Here is a 23,553-nt window from a genome sequence, read left to right as displayed (position 1 = left end):
CATTTTTTTTCTGAGATTGTAACCGAGCATAATAAATATACTACGCACTTCATACTAAACATCTTAGTACTCCTTCAATGTACTTCGCAGCCACGTATTCCTGGACCTCCTTGGAGCTGCCGGGTCAAATCCGCACGTCGCCTACGGCCTGGGTCTGATCAGAAACGGAGAACTGAGCAGCTTGGACGCCCACTATTTCTACAGCAAGATACAAGTAAACCTGAAGGAAGCCGGCCCAGCAATGATTCACGAAATCAGCGTGAGCGCACGTTTTGTTAGCTTGACGTCCCTGAGTTCTTGCTCGTGGATTCCATGTATGGCAGATTGCGTCAAATGTCACGCCCAAATTTCTGTAAAGCGTTTAGGTAAGCTCATTAATAATAATTGTTGCGGTTTAACGTCCCAAAACCACGACATCATTATGAAAGACGCCGTAGTGGAGGGCTCCGGAAATTTCGACCACCTGCAGTGTTCTTTAACACGCACGTAAATCTAAGTACACAGGCCTCGAGCATTTTCGCCTCCATTATAGGTAAGCTCAACTCCGGTAGAAAATTAAGGCCTTAAAACTGAGCCACACTAGAATGACCTCGTGACGACACAGTCTACGTACAACGCGTCTGCGCTTGTCTCGTGGTTTTCTTTCTTTCATGCCCCTAGTTTTTGCACAAATGCCCTTCACCATGGATTACCAACTCGCCCAATGCTACGTTCTCCTAAGTCGTACAACGCGTTTTGCCATTGATCGCCATGGACGAAAGGGGTCGTAAAGATGAAGCGTACTTGTAGTCTGCCTTAAAACTCAATTCGACCGTGAAAGAGACTGAACCGTCTACTGGGTCCCGTGTTACATAGTATTTTCTTGTAAAGCCTCAGAGTAGTAAGTGAAGACGCTCCGTTCCAAGAGATTGCGTATAGAGCACTTAGGAGCATTTGTGCTATCGGTGAACGAAGACGCCTTCCTTCGACTCGGAGCTAACGGTGGTATTGAAAAGAACTGAAAGCGAATAGGCCACGAGAGATCCTGTACTTAGGTCCACCTGGAGTCTACAAAAGGCTGGAAACAGGTTCCGTAGCCCACCTTGCTTATTTTACACTAGTTTTATATCGTCACTGCGGTAAAATTTGAGCAATGCGACGAGCGCGACGAGTGAAATCGCGCGTTTGCGAGACGAGGCCCTATTAACAAACACAAAACATAACGCAACTCGACTGTACTTTCTATGTAGCCTGACTTTCATTCAAACCTTCGTAGTGACCAGCGCATGGAGAATTGGGACACGCAAAAGCATACACAACGGCACGAGGCGCTAAATGCTAGTTTGTAAAAAAAAAAAACTCACGTTGGTCTGTTTTATCCTGTACATCCCACAGCAGACCTCTTGACGGCGAGCCCTCGAGGTTATGGCAGGATTCGTTACGAAGCATCGGTCAAACACTACGAAAAGAAAAGAAAACGGTCAGAATTCGCAATAAAGCAACAGTAGTTAGCGTAATCAACCAATTTACATGCACAGCATTTCGCTAAATGTTCACGCCTATCAAAATCGCATAGCCCAATGTTTCGTCGTTCTTGCCACTGCTGCAAGCATCACAAGTGGCCTCAGCGCGCAATGAAACTTGACCGGCCTGAGACCCGTCCTTCGTGTTCGAATGCCTCACTATTTCGCTGGAAATAGAGTTGCGATATAGGTTTGACCCAATTTCTTCCTCTGTTTCACGTTCATCTGTTCGTGTTTTGTATAACTGAAATCCTGAAGCCATCCGAACCATGCCACTTGAATTCGCTTAGCCCAGTTTGAAGTACTTCCGCGGAGGTGTACTGATCGACGACTGTGGCCTTTGTGCAATTACATAGTAAAAGGGCAAATGTACGTGGATACCTTCATGGCAACTGAAGTTCGTGACAAACAGTACAGCTTTTTTTTTTACAATAAAACAAACCTCTGTATATCCCTTTTTGCCAGCTTCTGGTTTGGAGCACCTGCTTGCTTACTGTCAACAATGAAGAGCCGCTCAGTACCGCACTGTTCCCACTTCAGTACCCAGTACCCCAATGCCCAAGGGCCCAGTGCAAAGTGCGTGACGTGGGGTCGCGTGCTTGAGAGTCTCCGCGTGAAGCCACCTTGCCCATTGTGCTAGTTGAAGACGTTTTGCGGGATATGTTCACTTGTATATTGCCAATGAGTACCGTACCAGAACGCTACGCATGATATGACAGGTAGGGCTTTACGACCTGTATTTCTTCCTTGCTGCAGGATTCTTGCGAGTCGCAGGTTGTCAAAAGCCATCGTGGAACGTGGGCCTCCTGCAAGCTCGCAGCCAGCGCTGTCGCCGGCGGCTCCGGATGCCAGCACGCTGACAACGACAGCGCGGAGGACAAAGGCACCTGCAGCACCGAGATCGTCTCGGGCATATTTAACGTGAGCATACTGCAACATCCGAAGAACTCGTGAGCTTCGATTAAAGGCATTTGACTCGCTGCCAGATCATTTTGTGGTACACGTAAGCTTGTAACGGTGTTGAATGTGAACCACGGCGAGCCGCTGAGATAAAATTTACATAGAGTTGAAGTGACGATAAATGGAATGGAATTAAGCGGGACCTCTATGAACGGGAACTATTCAAAAAATTTCACGACTAACTGGTCCACGCCGAAAGCAGCTAGTATCAGCTCAAAAGATGCTCCACCTAAAATTTGAATTCCAGATCTACCACAGTCAAAGGGTCACTGACAAAAACATTATGTGAAAGTACCGCATGATGCTTCAGCCAGGACGAAAAGCAGTAAGAAAAATATATATATGTCAATGCCCCATTGACGCATTTAAGTATCCCTTTTTTACTCGCACGATTGAAGAATGGAAGGTCCATGTATTTTTCGAACGTTAGCCTGCCTGTACTTCCACCGTTATGATAAAGCAACAAACGTTTATAGTAGATCAAGTAAGCATTCGTGTCTGTTTCAGTATTCCGTGACGCCAGGGAACGTGGAGCACGAGACCGAGCATCCAATCACGGTGTTCTTGAGCGTGGCAGGGAACCTGAACACTCGAAAGGCCGTGAAATACTTGGAGCGCTTCATCAGTCCCAAGTGGCACGCCAAAGAGCCCAGAAGAATGGCCGCCCTGTCGGCCCTCAGGCGGACAGCAAAGCGCCATCCTGAACTGGTAGGCGACTGAGTTGGTTGGTTTTTAGAGCTCAACGTCCCAAAGCAACTCAGGCTATGCGGCACGCCGTAGTGGAGGGCTCCGAATAGTTTCGACGAACCGGGGTTCTTTTAAGCGCACTAGGCAGCTGAGTTGCACTGTGGAAAACGAACGACTAAAGCTCGGGCGTTTTCGTTACTCTTACTGCAGCTGAATTTCAGCCATCGTAAAGCAGCTAGCACGTGATGTGTCCGTTCTAATAAATTTCATAAATGCCTGAAGTGATGAACTTCGCAAGAAAAATGAATTCAACATTCCTATACATATATATGGACTGAGATTCATAGTGTTGTCCACTGCCAAAGGCATCGTGATCGCGGTGCCCGGAAAAATTTTCCTCTGATGGATGTACGATCGCTCAGCCATGAAGTAGATGGCTCTTGGTCGTAGTCTTCAGTACTTTTGTACACTCTGGTTCAGTATCTCGACAGAACTACTGTCGGCACTTGCAGCAAAAGAAGAGAGACAGGCGGGAAGAGAGAGGAAATGAAAACTTAATTAAACAGAAAAGGGTTATTGAAGAGGAGACCTAACACCAGGGCCCGCAGAGCTCGGGCAATACGACAGCCGGGCTTTAGAGCGCTGCTTTCATAGTGGATAACACTGTAAAGTTTTCATGCCTTCGACACACATCAAACAGCTCCTTTGCACTAGGAATGAAGGTTGGGCGAGGATGGGTCAAGTCGTTGTTTGTTTACTCATCCCATGTTCTTCGTATTTCGTGCGTTCATGAGGCTCTTCTGCAGGCCCTGCTAGATGTTCATCCTTTCCTGTTGGACCTTTCAGGCTCGCTCCGTCGCTCTGCCCATTTTCCACAACACGAGCGAGGCGAGCGAAATACGGATCGCCGCTTTTCTCGTGGCTCTGGAGACCGACCCTGAACTTTACGTATTGCGCCACATCGGACTCGAGATCACCGACCCCAGCGATCAGGTCGTGGCCTTCGTAACCAGCGCGTTCCGCTCCCTGGCCGAGTCCGAGTACCCATGTCATCGTCAAATGTGAGTCCCACGCCATATGAGAACGGGTCCGAGTCAACGTATGCAATTTAATAGAACATCCTGTTGTTCCCATTTAATAGAACATCTTGTTGCATTGCAAGAACATTCTAATATGAAAAGCTACATATTTTTGCTTTTTTTTCTGAATTATTTCCCGTACTTGTACATCAATCCATTCTGATCTCACTCTTTTTGTCAGTTAATCTTATCGTTTTTCACAATTTTGTGACGAAGTGGGAACACTTTATCATATGGGATGCTCCGGTAATAATACAATAGCATGCTTATACGTACTTATAGTTTTAATAGGAGAGAGAGATAAGCTTATTTCACACCTTCTCATACGCAGCGCACAGCACTTACGCTACGTGCTGCCTCTGTGGGCGAACCACCCACGGCTCAGAAGGCCCGCCGACGGAAGCTCATCCCACATGTTCATCTCATCGGGCTATAACCGTAAGCATCACTTGGAGACCTCCTGTTAATTTACACGTCCGTCTCCTATATCTCCTTTATGTGCCCTCTCCCGCCATACGTATCAGTGCACCCTCAGTTTTGAGGGTACGCTGAGGCAATGTTTTGACAGGGTGCAGCGACGTAGCCAGGAGGTGCAACAGGCGCATGCCCCTTCCGGAAATTTCTGTCAGTCATAGCTTGCACGTGACGTCATGGACGCAGATTTTTCACGTAGTGGTAGTCCAAAATGGTGGCTTTGATGACGTCAAGGCAGTATAAGTGCATGGCAGTCAACTTCAACGTGACAATGGCACCACTGGAAGGTTTTTGGCCTCTGTGTATGAATAACAAACGATCCTACATGCGATGTACTGAAAACATTAGAGCGGCATCCCATGCAACCACGTGCCGCCTTGTTGGTACTCCAACATGGCGGTTTGAGTGACGTCAGTGCAAGCGATCCACAGAATATTCAGCATAAGACAACGCTCACGAGCGACTTGCCTGCAGCTCTCCAGGGCACTGGTCGGCAAACAATATGGAGCTCACTCACTCAATAAATATATTTTGAGCTTAGGACTCACTGGAACCCATAATCACCAAAATTTTCCTCAACCGGACTCACTCGGACTCTGACTCGAGGCTCGATCTGAGTGAGAGTGAGTCGACCGATGAGTAAGTTTGCCGACCTATGCTTCAGGGTGAAGGGGGTGCGCACGGCAAACAAAAATATTCCTGGCTACGCTTATGACAAGGAGATTGTCAGGACAGCGTCAAGACAACGTTAGGACAAGCGTCGTTGAAGCTCACAGTTGTTCTCAGGACGGTAGTCTTTAAGGGGGCAAAAGTTGTTGTCAGAGCACCAGTCGTTGCTCGGGGAAATTAAATTCCCTTGTCGAGCGATAAATGCCCCTAAAACCAATGTTCCCTGTCGAAACGTTTGCTTCAGAAGAGTCCCTTGGTTTGACCCCTGCTTGTAACCTGGCTCCAACGCAGCCAAGTACGACTACGGCGGCATGACCCAGGTGGAGCTGATTCGTTCGCGCGACAGCTATCTGCCCCGTAGCCTGCGCGTCGACATGAAGGACTACATGGCCGGGCACACCCACGACACGCTGGCCTTCTCGTTCGAGAGCTGGGGTATGGACAAGCTCCTGGACCGGCTCGTGGGGCCGCAGCCTGGATCCACGAAAAACATATGGAACTTCGTTGGCCGCCGCCGATTTCCGCGAGACGCGTCGTCAGATGAGAGAGAACGTATCGAGGATTTGGTAAGTGTAGCTTATATTCTACGGACGGATGACAAGTCTTAGGTACTGTATCGAAACGTATGCTAGTAATGTTCGGCTAAACAGTTCTAGCGAGAGAAAACAGTTGAGGCGAAGTTAAAAAAAATTCTCTAAGCAACTCCTAAGTTCAGGTGGGAACCGACGGACGGAAACACAAAGTACTATAGAAATAGCCTGAATAGGAAGAAGTGCTTCGGAGAGGTTGGCAGAAGTTTCGATAGGTGGATCCATCTTCGTGAAGGTCGCCTCATCATTCTTGGCGTGCTGACAGCATTAACGGCTTTGAAACAGTTAACGACTAACCATTTTATAATTAACGCCAAGAATGAAGACACGCCTTAGTAGCACTGTATGCAATGTCAGCACTGTGACCTCCATACCAGTGTAAGGAACTGTCAGTGTTCGAACCACTTTAATTATACGTATTACCCTGATGGCCGAAGCATTACAAATAGGAAAGCAGTTACAAAAGTATAAGAGCATAGAAAACAGAAAAGTGTACACACATTACAGGTTACTAAGAAACGAGACATTCGATAAAATAATCACACTAAAGTGGTTCAATTCTGGAGGCGTTTTGAGGACAAATGAATTAAATATCACGTTGGCGCGGCTCTTGGGAACATCGATGTTAAACTTTGGTCATCACGCAATCACAAGTACGATGAAGGGAAAACATGAGTGAAGGAGTGAAAGGGAGCGATACATAAGGACAGTGCTGCACATGTAGGTATTAGTTTATTGCATCGTTATAAAACCGCATAATGGACATTAGACAAGAGTGTTGGTAATCATTTTTATGCCATAAAGAAGCCCTCGTTTAGCCATGTCGTCCAGTTACGTTTCGGAGCATTCCATACTTGTTGAACAGTAACAAATGAAGGAAGTCGTAGTCGCAACATTAAGGGCAAATGGAAGGCAGCTTCTCAACGAAATGACTTGTGGCACCACCTGTTTCTCATAATCGCTGTTTTGAATAGGAAGCGCTATTTGACCTCAGTGCAAATGCGCGAAGCTTCGCTGCTGCTTGAGTTCGGCTTTCCCTTTTAGAAACAAAACATGAATCCTTTCTCGCCGATGACCCCGAGCGATGCCTTCACTACCACTGTCATGCGAGACTCAAACACATATCAACCATTTCTATCTTGCGTGCGTGACAAAATGCCGCTGCTAACACTTGGTGATGCCTCAGAGTGTGTATCTTTTCCTTGTTCTTCGTAGCTGTCTGTCGCGGACCGGGAGTACGACCCGATGTACGCTCGACTTGGTCTGTCCGTTTTCGGTCAGGCCATCGACACGTGGGACTTTGACGAGTCCATCTTGGAAGAACTTGAGGCCGAAGGTAAGAGACCTACTTTGAGCGCACGTTAAATCCTCCGCTGTGGCGTATAAATACATGCAGAATCGCAAGACATCCGCCTAGCACAAACATTCACTACAGCGATGCTGCTTACCACCGCGGTGGGTCACACGCCACACAACGCTGCGCATTAATAAAGATCGAGCAAAGAAAAATCACAATTTAGCGTGTGTCCAATACACACAAACTTTCTGGAAGGGGAACGTTTCGTCAGAGCTAAGCTAAAGCGCGAGCCGTTCATGCGTTGAACACGTGCGCCTCACCGCAGTGACACCGGATGAGACAGCCGGCAAGTCCATGGGAAACGCAGGCCGCAAGGTTTTCTCTTTGACCCAAGACTGGACGTTCCTGATGCCCACCGAGCTGGGTGTTCCACTGTTCTTCGACCACAAGCAGGTGGACTTCGTCTACTCCAACCGCCAGAGGTTCGACGTCACGCACGGAGACAACGCGGACCTGAAACTCAACATCAAGGGGCATTATGTGTGAGCTATCGGGTTCTTAAAGCTCATCTTTCTTAGCCTCTCCGGGATTTACCGAAAGCGTTCATAACTTCCGTTATGCCACTTCCGGTTGGTCATATGACAACCAGGAGAGTGTTATCCCCTCAACAGATCGGGGTCACGTGATCAGAGCAGAGACGTCACGTATGACGGCATACCACAGTCACACGTACAATTTGAATTAAACGCAAGGTTCTGCTTGGAATCGCATAAGCATAGCTGTTTTTCTAGTACCAGCGGTTGGCCCGTGGCACTGGGGAGTCAGCGACGTACGCCATGCCACTTCGCGGTTATCGCTATTTTGCCAGCCCCTCTATGCCAGAGCCACGGTCGACAGCGACCTGCAGCTCTATCACTGACGTCATCCGTGACGTTTCCGCCCAGGTCATAAGACCCTTACTTGTTGAGGTACAAGCAAACTCCCATGACGACCGAATAATCGCTTCCGCTCTCTTAATTACCATCTGGTTCCCACTTCCGGTCTCATTTCCTGTTTACTCGTCACTTCCGATTATACCTTCGCAAAGGAGTGCCTCTTAAAGAAGTTCGTTAAAAAAGATCGTAGACACTGTGGACATCGTACCACATTACAAAATGTGCACTGAACAGAACCAGGATTACAAGTAGCATCGTGCGCATCTGAGCGTTGGAAGAAAAACAGAGATTCGAATAACCGTTGTATTTAAGATTTCAAAGGGGCTTGTTAGATCTGCTGCAATCAGTGTTTCTGCGTGACCCATTCTGAAATGTGCCACTGCTTTACTTTGCTCGTCACGGTATGCTGCGACAGAACGGGGACATAAAGGACGTCGAATGACTGCGTTGGAAATCCGCAGTTCATCCCCTATATGGGCCGTGACAAGGACAAGGAGACTAAATCGTGCTCCGTGAACACCCGCGCATGCATAATGTTTAGACCAGGGGTCTCAAGCTCCCCTCAGCTATAGACGGCCGAAGTCACAAAATTTAGTTTACCGCAAGGGCTGGGACACTGTAGAAGGTGGCAGAAGGGGGTTGAACAAAATATCAGCTAATGTTGCAATTTGGAAGAAGGCCCTTCCCATATCTTGTATATGGGTAATTTCTGCAGCCGATTTGACGTCAGGTGATGAAAAATATATCGATGATTTCGAGAATGTCAAATCTGGACGGCGATTCTGAAATATATAGTTTTTGTTCCACCGTTATGTTTCAACACATCGTGGCCACATGGTGTGTATCACGAAAAAAAAAAACAATGCTTGAGACCAGTCACGTCTGTGTAGATCACGAACGTACTATCAAGAACGAAACTATGGGACGAAGACAGTCATGTGCGGGCTGGGCCGCTAGGGAGCTGTCCGCGGGCCGCGTGTTTGAGACCCCTGGTTTAGACAGACCTTACAGGAAGCATCCGAATGCTGATATAATATCGTAGCGCTTGTTGAATGTGGCTGAACATCGTTCGTGTAGTTCTCTCTGAGATCTTAAGCTAGAGGATTAACGCACTCCTTTTTTTTTCCCACAACTGGAGCCAGGTACGAGACCCGGTCTCTTCAGTCGTTCGGCTTCCCGCTGTTCTTCACGAACGCGACCGTCGGCGCCTGCTACGACGCCAGAACCGTGATTTCGTGGCCCCTGGATTTGAAGGTCGCCCTGAATGCCGCCGAGGGCAAGCTGAGGCTGCGTCGCCCGCAGAACTTACCTTGGAACGTGGCCAACCACCACTTCCATCCCTTCACGTACCGCTCGCCATTTGAAACCAGAACGAGTGCAACTCTGAACAGTTCGAGGTCTTTCTTCGTGCGGTGGTCATACGTCGGCAAAAAAAAAAAATGGAGCTCACTCAGACTCACTCAAAAAATATATTTTGCGCTTAGGGCTTACTCGAACTCAGACTGGCCAAAATTTTCCTCAGTCTCAACCAGAAGAGGGGGAGAGGAGTTCAAGGCACCGACCCCCCCCCCTTTCTGTAGCTGACGCCTCTGATCAATAAATATTGAGCTGGCGTATAAACTCTAGTGCGTTGAAATATGTGCAAGTAGACGTAATTACAGACGTGAGTCGACATGGGGCTCATAGTATTGCTGAAAATTACTACGTGGAACCATAGGTCGGCAAAAAAAAAAAAGCTTTCAACCTCACTCAAGAAATATATATTGCACTTCTTGAGAGAAATATATATTGCACTTCGGGGTAGCCAGCCGGTCTAAGAACTGGCTAACCTCCCTGTCTTTCCGCTTGTTTCTTCCTTCCTTCCTTCCTTGCACTTCGGGCCTACTCAGACTGAGACTCACCAAAATTTTTCCTCAACCGTACTCACTCGGACTCAGACCCATGAAAATATTTCTCAACCGCAATAACTCTGACTCACGGCTCGATCTGAGTCTGAGTGAGTCGACTCATGAGCGAGTTTGCCGACCTATTGCGGTGATAGAACGATATGCGTGAACCACATGAAAACAACAGATGTTGATTTTGGAGACCTCGCGAATGCTTTCTGTACCCGCCATGACTGTTTAGCAGGTAAAGTACCACGCTAGTAAGTTCGAGAACGTGGGTTCGACACACAGTCACAAGCGGCCGTATTTCGACGGCGGTAAAATGCAATGACACCCGTGTACTTGGACTTGGGTGCACGTTAAACAATCCCGGACAATCAAAATTCCAGCGCGTACCCTACTACGGCATGTCTCCTAATCATATCGTGGTTTTGGCACGTAAAGTCAAAGAATTTGTTATTTTTGTGTGCAACGTTGTGCTCATGATCTTTTCATTTTATGTGCTTATGGACTTGCGACATGACTAAGGTCAAATTAATTTCCGGTCATTTGAATTCACTTTCGAATCCCTCTTAATGGTTGTCTGCTTTTACGTTCACCTAGTTCGTACTTATAGCAATTATTCATGTGGACCAGAATTTTAGTGGTTCATCAGTCATGTCCGCTCATGAGTATGCCAAGTTGAGTTCGTGGACATTCGACAACGCTAACATGAAAGAAAAAAAAATCCTGCCACACAACAGCGGTCGCAGTTCTCATCTAAAACAACCTGAAAAAACAGTAGACAAGCATGACTGCTTTGCAACTTGAAAAATCAAACTGAGAAGTACATAAAATCTAGGGTTAACTTTCAATCAGTATATCCTCCTGACTTCCGGGTTGGATTTAGATTCACAGATTTTCCTGAAACTTTCAAAACTGGGTGTGTAGATAACAAAGATAAAAAGTGATACTTATTATTTCAGCAGTGTCTATGGTTTTGGTATGGCGTGATGTCCAATATATCTACGGCGGTCGCCGTAGAACGCTGCTCCAGTCAACGTTTATAGATACCTTTTCAGTTTCCGAACTCCTCCTTTCGAGGCGGGCGCGATTTGCTCCTAGGGAGTGTGGGGGCGCTGCAGTCCAACTTTGCGCCAAGTAAACAGCCGCTCTCCACTCTCCGCTCGCTTCCCTGCCGTCGCAGTCGTGTTTGTGTTGGTGTTCGGTGGTGCCGTTTTTTTTTTTTTTTCTAATCTGTGTGTATGCCTCGTCGCCCTCTGTGCGCGTGGCAGGCTTTCACGGTCTTCTGAAGACAATTCGACGTCGACACTCATGCAGACACTCGGACATCCACGACGTAGGACTCTCCGATTGTTGATATCGCGGGCACGATCCAAGCGTTAACCACGTGTGGACGCACCGAGCACATGTGTACGTGTGGACCTTCTGATATCCTGTGCGTGATGCTGTAGACCTTCGGGACGTCATGCCGACGTGTTTGGTGCCCGGGTGCACCAGCGGTATAGAAAAAACCCCCAGAAACGCCACTTTTTCTCTCCACCGTCGGACCCATTGTTACTGCAGAAGTGGCAAAGGTCAATTCCACGCGCCGACAAACCTTTGGGGAAGACGTGCAAGGTATGCGATCTTCACTTTCAAGAAGGTGACATACTGAAGACACATAAGTATACCATAAATTGAGAAGTAGTCGAAATCGACCGTGGTGCGTGGGCACTGAGGAGTGATGTAGTTCCTCGTTTATTTCCGAACCTGCCAGTGTACTTGTCATGCAGCCGCAGAAGACGAAGGTCGCCGAAGAAAAGGGTAGCTGTACTACCTCAACAAACTGTACAGCTGCCTTGCGATCTGCCGGAAGAATCCCCTCAACAGGTACCCGCTCCTTCAGAGAACTTCAGTTTTTCTGACCTAGTGGAAAAAAGTGCTGCACTTCAGCTTCCCCGCAACTGGAGTTGGGCGGTCCCTGAAGAGCCGGGAAAACGTCCGGTAATCATTTTCTATAATGCAGAACTCAAAGAAGACATCTACTGCATCCTCAAGAGCACTGTCATCAACGAGGATTTGACCTACGTGGTTTCGGCGAGCGGTAAATTGCTGAATAAGTTGCCTTTCGATACACCACTGCGATCACTACAAACAACACTACAGCGAATTTACTGCAGAGTTGATTCACGTATACATTGTAACCCGGATGCATTTTTTTGCAAGACAAAAGTGCCAAGACAACGACAGTGCTATCAAAGCGCAGAGGGAAAGAAAAAAAGCTAAACTTGTGTGAAATTCGAATGCTCGTGGAAAGTATGCACTAAACATGCATTTTCAATTTCGTAAGCTAAAGGCGATATATTAGTGAAATAGTGTATGATCGTGGAAAGTGTTCTTGTGTCAATAAATTTGTGTTCCTATGTCTTTATTTATTTATTGTACCCTCAGGGCCCAAGGGCATTACAGAAAGGAGTGGGCATATACATAAGGGAAACAATATGAAACAGCAAGGAATAACAAAAAAATTGCAAAATTTGCGTTTTTTCTTTGAATGATTCTAAATATTATCCACTGACAGACATCCAGAAATCTGAATACTTGAAAAAAAAAAAGTCCACTGGTTTATGTCACCTGAAGAGAAAAATAACGTTGTTTCAGTGGGATTTTCAACGAGGGTCGTACATTACAGCAAGGGCTCAGTTTCAACTTGCTTTAGGGCAGTGCACGCTGAGCTAATTTGCAGAGCGTCGAAGATCCAAATGCTAAGACTCGCGAAACCAGCCTTTAAATAACTATTAGCAGAAAACAGATGAGTCGCAGCATTTACCGAGGCTTTTAAGACGTAGCTCATACAGCTGAACTCTGAATTTTGCTTCTAGTGTCTGAAATAACGAGAAATTACAGGGCGGTATACGGCTATTTAATCTACGAATGCACGCGTAACTTACGCTAACTACTGTTTTTACCGAGGTCCCGGAAAGACATAGCTCGGGTATCTAGGCCCGAAGTTGTACTCCTCGTGCCTAAAACAAGAAGTTGCGCGGCAGGGCTCTTTCTTAACCTGAATTTGTCGGATAAACGCTGCACATCGCACCTAGCTGTAGCGGACGACCCTCGTTTGGTTGGCGCAAAGTTGGACTGCAGCGCCGCGGTGGCGGAAACTGCAGCCGGCCGCCTGCTCCCCGCAGGCGAAGCGGGGAGTTCGGAAACCTGCCATGTTGTCTTCTTTATTTTAGAATCCGCTGGCACAATTTTGACAAACCTTCATAGATGGCGCTAGTAGGCGTCCAAAATATTGGACAACTGCTTTTTAAGGGTGAAAATACGCTGATGTCTTCGTAGTGACGGAGTATTTCATGTCCAATATAATGGACAAATCGTCATAGTTGGCACTCAGGAGGATATAGCTTACATCATCCTATGAAGATGAATTAACGAACGTCGCTAAGTTAAGTTGAGCGCCACACCTCTTTGCCCACCACACTCCAGCTAATATGTCCTCAACCTGCGATACTCATATGAAACCAATACACTTTATTAACTGTCGTTGTCCTTAGATTTTCTGATAGCTTCGGCATCGCTTTATAGCTTTTCAGCCTACTGGTAAGGCCTGACCTACGACCCCGGAAAGAAGTTCCTAACGGACTAGAAAAAACTCCGAAGCTTTCTTTCTTAGAAACTCCTTTAGCTGCATGCTTTTAAGGAGAACTTCTTCTTGGCCTAGTTGGTATTGCTTACTGTATGACATTTTGCCGCTGGTAAAGACAGAACACACAATAAAGTTGGAAGTGCCGCCCTTGTCGTCGTGTTCGTGTCTTTCCTTTACCAGCGGCAAAATGTCAGACTGCATGCTTTTCTTGGGTTTACCATTTCTCTATGCTCTTCCTGTGCCATGAGCAGTTTGATCGCAAGCATTTCGACGAGACATTCGGAGTCGGTCTAGCTGTCAAAGGACACTTACTCGGCAAGGGTCTGCAACAGGGCCTGCACGACTTCTTCAACGACATGACGTGGCGCGATCGGCTCTACTACGTCACCATCAATCCCAACTGGCATCCTCGTGATGTCAAGATATACGTCGTGCCTGCTGACGAAGACGCGACCAAAGAGGCACGTGCACTTTCCGAATTTTCACTGCGGGGCAAACTCTCCGCACCAAAGAGAAAACCGATTTTATTGCGATAGCAATTATATGGACAGTCTCGGCTGGATTTTGCCGTCGCCGTCGCCGCCGTCATGCACCGTATATGTATAAGTATGTATATATATATATAAAAGCCCCAAAGAAAAATAATTGAGAAAAATGCTTCCGAAGCGCGGAATCGAACCAGGGACCTCTTCCTCCGCAGCGAGAGGCGCTAGCCACTACGCCACGAAACGCAGATCCTCTACGTATGTAACGGCGAGCGTTATATACACATCCTTTACCGCTGGACGGACTCAGAGACGGTTGCGCTTATAAGCGTTTCTTCATTACCAGCGAGATGGCGTTAGGAGTGCGACAGGCGCATTTAACAGTAGTCGGCGAGCTCGCTCTCTTCCTCTTATACTTGCGCAGGTAGAACCTTGCCCTTCCGCTGTCTGCTCGCGCGGTTTTCTTGTGCTGAGGGGAAGAGGGATGTTTCACGCTTTCACCGTGATGTCCGCGCTCATGTTACGGAGCGTACGAAAGCCACTCGAGCTCAAGGGACGCCGCTAAACGAACAAACAGAAGATGAGCGCGAACTATCAAGTGTCACAGCTCGACACTTGAAGCACGCTAGTTTCATTCGCTGCTTTGGCCGCCTTTGCAACAGGAGCGCTGTTCAAACTGAGAGTATAATAACATAGATTTAATCAATGTAGATAAGGCATTAGGACAACATGAAACAAGGAAGCTTTTTTTCTTCTTTCTCTTTTTTTCGCCTTCGAGCCTGGTGGCAGACATGTCACCGCCCCGTTATAAAGGGGACGCTCATAGCATCCATCCATCCATCCGTATCCATTGGCGAGCCTCACTTCATATAGCATTAGTTTCATGCTATCGCATTCATTGCTTCGGCCTTGCGGCGAAACTGTGACTTTTTTTGTCATATCAACAAATCACTCCTTCACAATACTAAAATCACCATGCTTGCTGTAAGAAGGCGTTTGGCAAGCTAAAAAGCGCGAAAAAGAAAATGTGGGTGGCGACGCCAGCTTGAAGTTCCTTCACCAATCGCCATGACGTCATAAAATTTTGACGGCGTCTACGAGAACATGCATCGCTCCTAATCGGTAAAATTGAAGTAGATCGTCCTCTGAGGGGGCCAGAGACTTAACATGGCAAGTTTCAGGAAATTTCGTAGGGCCAACGTCGCCAAAATACGAGATGTAGACACCGCAATCCGTGACGTCATGCGCGGAGATTTCGGCGCGAACATTAAAAACGAAACTAACCTTGATTTTCTCCTCTGTTCTTAAAGTTATGATGGTCAAATGAACGACAAAAGACGTTTCAAAGTAAAATTTATTGATCTAAACTGACTCCACCTTCTTTCAATTCAGGTCGATGTGGAGATTGCGTACAAATTTTTCGAGTCCGCCGCAGCCCGGCAAAGCCGCTTCAAGATTCACGACCATATGGGCGATGACCCGGCCTTGCCGGCTACCCACGTGCTGAACGTTGACGTTAACTTCAAAGGTGAAGGCACGGAACGCGAAGCAGCCGCCGAGCTGAGGTATTCCTTCGCCGACGACCTCTTCAACCACAAGTTGCAGTTCTTCTACGAGCGAACTCCGTTCAGCAAAGCGGAGAACGAAGGAATGAAAATCAGCACAAACTTATACATTGGTGTCGCGATAACTCGAATTGTGTGTTCGCTATAGCCGTGCAATTTCATGAGATACTAATCAATTCATGGGACACACACCGACGGCATTGTGAACCTTTCCTCTCTTGACAGTTCGTAGCGCGTTTTGGCAGTGCTCTGTTCCTAATTAAGTACGCCAACTCGTTGCTCACAGACGCTGCTGTGCTAGAAGTCACATAGCCTATTTGGGACGTTTGGGATAATGTAGCTTGGTCAAGTTTAGCTTACTGTCTGGCTTGTACTGTATACAGTTTGCGAGATACAGAGGTCATTAGCTTCGCGGAGTATCAGGGGCCATTCCTCAAGAAAAAAAAACGTTTTTGGTACTACCTGCCATTAGTGCTGTCCCTTGCTCTCATCCAGAGGAGCAGCATTATTGATGTGAAGCAGCACGTCGATATTCCGCTGTCTGGATCAAAGTGTCGTTGTACCAACATGTTAAGTTTCCTTAATTACACTCTAATTGGCTCAAAGTACAGCACGTGTGTCCAAACCATGTGTAATGCTGTCCAGTAACATGTTAGTTGGCAAAAGCTATTGTTTTCTTTTATTTGGTGTTAGTGGCGGAAAAAACGGTTTCTTGCTTCTTCAGGTAGATAACACGGCTAGAGATACTCGACACGATCCTTACCTTACACTGCGCAGATTTGCGTCGAAGTCTCGGCAAATTTCCCCAAGCCCGACTGGTCGAGGTACAACAGCCTGCCGACATTCTACCTGGGTCAGCGAATCAATACCAGCCTCTACCTCCGTTACGGAAGCAGTTGCGATGGGCAGTCAAGGGTAAGCAAAACGCTGTCTTCAGTGCCACCAATACATTCGCTGTCCGAGTATCTGAAATCGTTATACACACGTTCACTGGGCTTCGACGACCACTCTGGGTGGCCTTCGTGTTGTGGCCGTTTCGTGTCACTCTACTGCGGGTTTGACACTACACAATGTCTCTACTTCCAAACGTATACCTTTTGTCGAGCTGTTGCTTGGAGCATTATCAAGAATGATTTCATCGGAAAATTATTCGCTTCAAGCACCCGCTGAAACTGTCGATACCACGAAAACCGGCCACTCTTGAGACCACCAAAGTATGTATTCAAATCAGTGACAGCAATTCATAGGTCGGGCTGAATTCAACCATCTCAGAGATTTGAGTCGTTCGAAACAAACCAACGCCCGCTGGTTGGTAAAAACTTTTATTAAAAACTTTTAGTAAAAAGCTCCTCCTACACTCCAGCAGATTCGGAAAGCTCACGGCCGACGTAGAGTACACCAACTACAAGCCAGTAAGTAGAAACAACTTTTACAGCGAAGTTGTCTTAGCCTATACCGTGTGCCGTCGTCGACGACGACGACGACGAAGTTGTAGTAGTAGTAGTAGTAGCAGTAGTAGTAGTAGTAATAGAAGTAATAGCAGTAGCAGTGGTGTGATGGTGGTAGTACTAGTAGTAGTAGTAGTAGTAGTAGTATTAGTGGTGTTGTGGTGGTGGTAGTACTACTACTACTACTACTACTAGTAGTAGTAGTAGTAGTAGTAGTAGTAGTAGTAGTAGTAGTAGTAGTAGTAGTAGTAGTAGTAGTAGTAGTGTTGTGGTGGTGGTAGTACTAGTGGTACCAGGCGTCACGCAGGTCACGTGACCAGAGGGAGGAGTGAACGAACAAATAAATAAATAAAACAAGATGATGATGATGAGGAGGAGGAGGAGGAGGAGGAGGATAATTATGGTGATGCTGTTCCAGCCCTCTCCCTCCCTCCCCCCCCCCCCCGTTGGTTGAAGCTGTCCTAGAATCCTTACAGCTAATTTGTGTTGCATGCATTCACGATGCGCTTCAGTGCATATATTACAGCGCGTCAAAAAGATGATATCTGACATTTTTATGTCAAGAGTTCGTAGAAAGCTGGGTAAAAACACTCACTGGCCATTAATTTTTTTTTTCGTTTAGCTCTACCACCGCTTGTTCCCGTACCAAGCGCGGTACCCTGCGCTTCACCCTCCGGAAGACTCCTTTCTGCATCTGCTGCGCCTCAACATGAAAGGGGAAAGCGGCAAATTTTACGTGCAGTCGCAAGTTCCTTCGAGGAACGTCGACGAGAAGCCGCACAGTGACGTTACTGTGACCCATGAAGATGGGCACCGCGTCGAGTACGTCGACATTCCCTTGTCGACCCACGTGCTCGAACCCAGGGTCTTCGCAGAGTTCGGGTACACGAACCTGGCGGAGTACGCATCGCTGTACAAGCACGGTTAGTTATTTAGTTAACTCTGTGAGGCAAGTGAGTGAGGAACATGTCAGTGAAGCATGACATATCGCTCTATATATCTGTGTGTGTGTGTGTGTGTGTGTGTGTGTGTGTGTGTGTGTGTGTGTGTGTGTGTGTGTGTGTGTGTGTGTGTTGTGTGTTTGCGTGTTTGCGTGTGTGTGTGTGTGTGTGTGTGTGTGTGTGTGTGTGTGTGTGTGTGTGTGTGTGTGTGTGTGTGTGTGTGTGTGTGTGTGTGTGTGTGTGTGTGTGTGTGTGTGTGTGTGTGTGTGTGTGTGTGTGTGTGTGTGTGTGTGTGTGTGTGTGTGCGTGTCTGTGTGTGCGGGCGCGCGCACAGCGGTCCATCGGAGCGCCTGCCACACGCTCCGATGTTCACTTCAACACTGGACCGCTGTGTACATGTGTATATGTAAGCATATGTGATGCTGCCGTCTTGCCCAAACAAAGGATTGTAGACACGGCAAGCTGTTCAAGGACAGCTATTTTTTTACAGTTCCACCATCATTAAATGTACACGACAGCAAATAAACAACTTAAGTTTCAAATTGACCACTGCTTTGTGGGTAGAGATAGCCCCGAATTCTTATGCTGTCACCGAGTATATGGTGCATGATGAGCCGATGCCCTTTATTTATTGCGTTTTTTGCGCAGAATAGACGTCAGACTCTGGAGTTTCCAAGATGTGTGGCGCCACCTGTCGGAGAAGTATTGAGTAGTGCATAGACCGACTCTCTCGTACAGTTTGCTATGGGACCAGGTGCAACTAGCGAGTGCGAAACAACGATTGAGCTTAATATCGCGTGTGTTTGCGCATTTAGCACTCAGAACGAGAGCTGTGAATTGCTCTCCGCTAGTCGGACGCGCCACCGAACCGTCGTGAAGTGCTTGCTGGATCACTCGCCTGAACGACGGCGAAAACAGCAGCAGACGAGAGCCCTCCGCACGCTACGAAGAAACTCCGCACAAGATGCACTGTTGCGTTGTGATTTGCCACGGACGTAAAAGACTGAATAACAACGTTCAGTTTTACCGATTTCCATAGTTGTCGTACGAAGAACAAAGGCGAGAGCGCTGGAGACGGGCCGTTGCGAGCGTGTTGGGTAAGCGAAGTACCCGCGTTCTCCACAGCCCTTGGCATGAATGTGTGGCTCTGCTGTTGTTTTGCGTAGCCCTGATGCAATACCGTGGTAACCTTGACTATGAAGCTCAGCAGAGGCTCTGACCGCGGTGCTTGTCGTGTAACACGAAGTGAGCAGCTAGAGGCAGACTGGAGACGCGTGATACGCACACCGCGACGAGTTGGTCGTCACAACACAGCATCGCGGACGTATATACGTTTTGAAGGCTCAGAGTTCTGGTTCTAACTAGCTAACACCACGTGCGTCATACAAGTAAATCGCAGAATGTTGGTCGTGACCCCCTTCAGGTTTGTTTCGCCCGTGTCCTCCGCGGTTGCCGTAGCTATCTCGGAGACCACGGTTTTGCCTTTGGTTGTACCCCGCGAAAGTGAACACGCACGTATCCCCATTTTCAGTACATGCAAACGGAAGACGACCATCAAGAGACCATTTGAGGATGCGTAATAAAACACTCCAATGCACAGGAAGCGAGAGATGAATTAAGGGAGAATGCAACTGAAAAGGTGAAAATCGCCGGAGCCATTCGCCCCTGATGAACCGAGTTTTGTACCACTGATCGTAAGATGCATAGCTAAGTAAATTGATCGTGTATGTAGGTACTTTATCGCTGTGGCATACGTATATACCCGATTTTAATGCATTTAGGCTCTAGATAACGGATGTCGGAGGGCTTGCCTCGAACTCGGTGTCGTGTGATGCTCGCTTGTACTTGCGAGTTGCAGCGCGCGGGAATAACTAAAACTTATTTTGCATTGTACTCGCAGTTCGCTTTGATCAGGTTCCTTTGTTTCTGAAGCGTGGATTGGCGGAAGAAGCTTTCCAGGTCCTTGATTTTCAGGAAACCGTGCCTCGACACCAACGAAAGAGGAGGGTTATATTGCGGCCTATGCACATTCGCTTGCGGGCGGCTCTCCTTGCACTACCCAGTTAGTGCCAGGGCTACGATGAGGGCGCTGGTGGCGGTGTTTTTCGCAGCGCCGCCTGGGCAGAGTCTAACTTCTATACTGCTACCTACAGACTCTGAGGGTGCGCACCTTCGATGGCACCGTGGTGAAACTGCCCGATACGGATTGCTATAAGGTTGTGACCCGCGACTGCTCGTCTAACAAGAGATTTCTCCTCTTGGCTGGTGGTACCGGCAACTCTACGACCCCCATGGTACGTATCCCAAATCTTCGCCATGAAATAGTACGCCAGAACCGAAGGAAGGCGCAGCAGTAACGAGCCACCACGTGAGAGATACGTGTGAAATCACCTTGACGGGTTAGTGAGTCAATTGATTGCCTCACGAAGACAAGTCCTTAGTATGGAACGTTGGCTACAGCGACGTTCCCCTGCACAATGATTTCTCACATCTACGAGAAAGGATCGTATTAAAGAGACGCTAAAGAGCAAAACGATTTTTTTCCTATACTAGTAAAGTACTCTTTCAGGATACTAAAAACACCACGCTTGCTGCGAGAAGACGCTTAGTAAGCGAGAAAACGCGCAAAAACAAAATGTGGGTGGCGACGCCACCTTGAAGTTTCCGCACGAATCGCCGTGACGTCACTTGTTTTGACGGCACCTATACTAAGGATTAAGTTCCTAATCGGTAAAAATGAAGTACATTATCCTCTGAAGGGGCCATAGACTTAACATACCAAGTCTGGGGTAATTTTGTTGAGCCAATGGCGCCAAAATACGATACACTTTAAAATCCGTGACGTCACGCGGGGAGATTTCGGCGCGAAATTTAAAAATAACACTTTGAACTTGATTTTTTCGTCTATTAATAAACCTATGATGGCGAAATTAACGACATTAGCGTTCTCAGAGCACAATTTATCGATCTAAACCGATTCATTCTTTCTCTTTAGTGTCCCTTTAAGGCACATCGCTCTTTAGCGGTGCCAGACCGCGGACTAAGTACACCGGCAATAGAAAATGCAGATAATAACCTCTACGAATTTGACCTCGCAGGCGCTCAAGCTCTTCATACACACGACAATGGTGCAAATTCGGCCGCGATACGAAGACTCCCAGGTGGTCGTGCGCGTGGACGGCGTAGAGGTGTTGCCAACGCCAGGCAATCCTAACAGGCACACACACCACGACGCGGAGCTCTTCAGGATTGTCAACTCTGACGAGACGTGGTTCGCGCTTACGTCCGAATCGTACGGCATCTATATGGTCTTCAACGGACAAATGCTATTCGTTCAGGTGCGTGCCTTCTAATCTTTCTAGAGGAAAGCTTTTAATTTCGGTGTCCAAAGAGCTTCTAGCACTGGAGACGAATTTCAAAGCAAAAAAAAAAATAAACAAATAAAAACAAGAAGTGCTTGATTCGGCTTGCAGAACTGGGAACTGTCTTGCGCTCTATTTCCCAAGTGAAGGGGTTTACCTTCGCCCTATCAGACAAAAGTTGCACTCACTAGGTTGCTTGGTAACAACTTTAGTGGTAGTCCTGCAGAGCTTTCGCCGACCGGGCCTTATGTCTCCCACGTGGGTATCAGCTAAAATTAGCACTATTAAACATAAAATTTTGTCCCCGACTGTACAAATGAAGCGCGGAAGTGATTTCTTTAAATCAGATGTTGATGGGAAGTGAGATAGAAAGCGTGAATTGTCGAGGGGCTAGCATGTAAATAATTTAACGAAATTCTGGCGTGTTACGTTCGAACAATGCGATGCGGTCATGCGGTAGGCTGTAGACACAAAAAAAACAATTAGCGCGGAAATTGCGTGTCCAATACTTGCCTTGCCGAGCCATCATACGTGAGACTTTACTCCAGCATACCAAAACCACCACTACGACCTTGGCGCAAAGCTTCACGGGTTTAGATCAGCATTTCCAGGCATTAAGCTCAGTGTACCAAGAAATGTTGCAGCATTAAGGTGCCAACCAAGTGACAATGTGTCGTTGGTGCGAACAAGTCGCCGTATCGCCCGAAAAGCGAGAAACTGGCATCGATAGCAATACACAAAAACGCTATGCAAAGTGAGATTCGTAGTTTTATCGGTTCTGCATGTAACAGCAGCGTACTGGGTGACACATAGTAAATAATTACCGGGCATGACTTCAGGCGCGCACATGCAAAGAAGAACACGGTAATTTCGCTTGATGACTGCGAACGCTGGCTTTCAAAGCGCTGGCGTGGTAAAGAGCGCGAACAGAACTGAACCGCGGAGACTGGAGACAGTGCACGCGAAGCGACCAGCCATCGACAGGCTTCACCGGTGCTTCCAACTTCTTATTGAAGCTGGACCTTGTCGAATTTTAACTTTAGCTTTGAACTTTAAATTTAAATTTAACTTTAAACAGACCACCTCATTGACGTCAATTATGGATTTTCGCTTGGAGCCGTAGACAGCAGCATATCCCTCACCGGCAGTTTATGCAAGATTCATAAGCGAACTAAGGCCGGGATGCCACCGATGCGGCATACTGCGATTTAACTTACCACACATGCTGTGGCAATGCCCCGAGTTGTGCGCGGACGACGGGTGTCCAACCACAGAAAAGGACTGGGACACACTCCTCACAAATCCCCACGAGGACGACCAACTTCGGGCCGTCCAAAATGCTCACGACCTGGCCGTCGAGTTTCAACTCCCAGTCCCGTCGTGGGCGCGGCCCGCAGACGAGGGCCCGTAGAGGGCCATCGCCTCCTCAGGACCAAATAAAGTTATTTAAATAGACAGAGCGTCCTACTGATATCGCAATAAAATTCACTCGTGCACCAATGGCACGAACAGACATCAATAAAACGTAAGGGGGATAGAAAGCAAGCAAGCTTTTTACATGAGGCGGCATAATTTTGCATTTATAACTGCACTCAGCAGGCAAAGCTCTTTTATGAAGTTCGGCGCGTGCGCACCTGACCTACAGCCCCTTTCTTTCTTTCTTTCTTTCTTTCTTTCTTTCTTTCTTTCTTTCTTTCTTTCTTTCTTTCTTTCTTTCTTTGGTATTGCCACGCTCGCTTATTCCTTTATTTTATATGTGATTCCGTTTTACCCTCAAGAAGTACTACCACCGCTCGTCGCAGGCCGCGCCGCAATGCTTAGAAACTTCCCGATTGTTTCAGATTGTTTTTTTTTTTTTAGGATTACGCGCAGGATTCGCGAAACCGAGTTTATTCTAGAGCTAACGCGAACGTTAGCGATAACGCTGGAAGATTCGATAAGGCGTGTATAAAAATCCCACGCACTTCACAGACGAGCAGATTACCGACGGCCGACGACTGTAATCGCTGCTATCGGTGTAGAGCGTGCATTGCTTGTAT

General features: G+C 47.4%; 1 protein-coding gene across 1 annotated transcript in view; it reads left to right on the top strand.

The window, feature by feature from the left end:
* The window catches only part of LOC119405407 (uncharacterized), a 34,141-nt gene extending 12,636 nt beyond the window's left edge, over positions 1–21,505 (top strand). Inside the window, 16 exon segments of the mRNA XM_037672247.2 lie at positions 91–259; positions 2,259–2,423; positions 2,970–3,170; positions 3,996–4,210; positions 4,560–4,666; positions 5,663–5,937; positions 7,177–7,297; positions 7,584–7,800; positions 9,336–9,600; positions 9,737–9,769; positions 13,962–14,174; positions 15,591–15,849; positions 16,536–16,678; positions 17,834–18,134; positions 20,280–20,446; positions 21,251–21,505. Coding sequence (XP_037528175.2) covers positions 91–259; positions 2,259–2,423; positions 2,970–3,170; positions 3,996–4,210; positions 4,560–4,666; positions 5,663–5,937; positions 7,177–7,297; positions 7,584–7,800; positions 9,336–9,600; positions 9,737–9,769; positions 13,962–14,174; positions 15,591–15,849; positions 16,536–16,678; positions 17,834–18,134; positions 20,280–20,446; positions 21,251–21,505 — 3,106 coding nt within the window.
* Positions 21,506–23,553: the final 2,048 nt, after the last annotated feature.

Source organism: Rhipicephalus sanguineus, chromosome 9 (assembly GCF_013339695.2).
Source record: "Rhipicephalus sanguineus isolate Rsan-2018 chromosome 9, BIME_Rsan_1.4, whole genome shotgun sequence".
Taxonomy (NCBI): Eukaryota; Metazoa; Arthropoda; class Arachnida; order Ixodida; family Ixodidae; genus Rhipicephalus; species Rhipicephalus sanguineus.
This window is presented reverse-complemented; position numbering and strand designations above follow the sequence as displayed.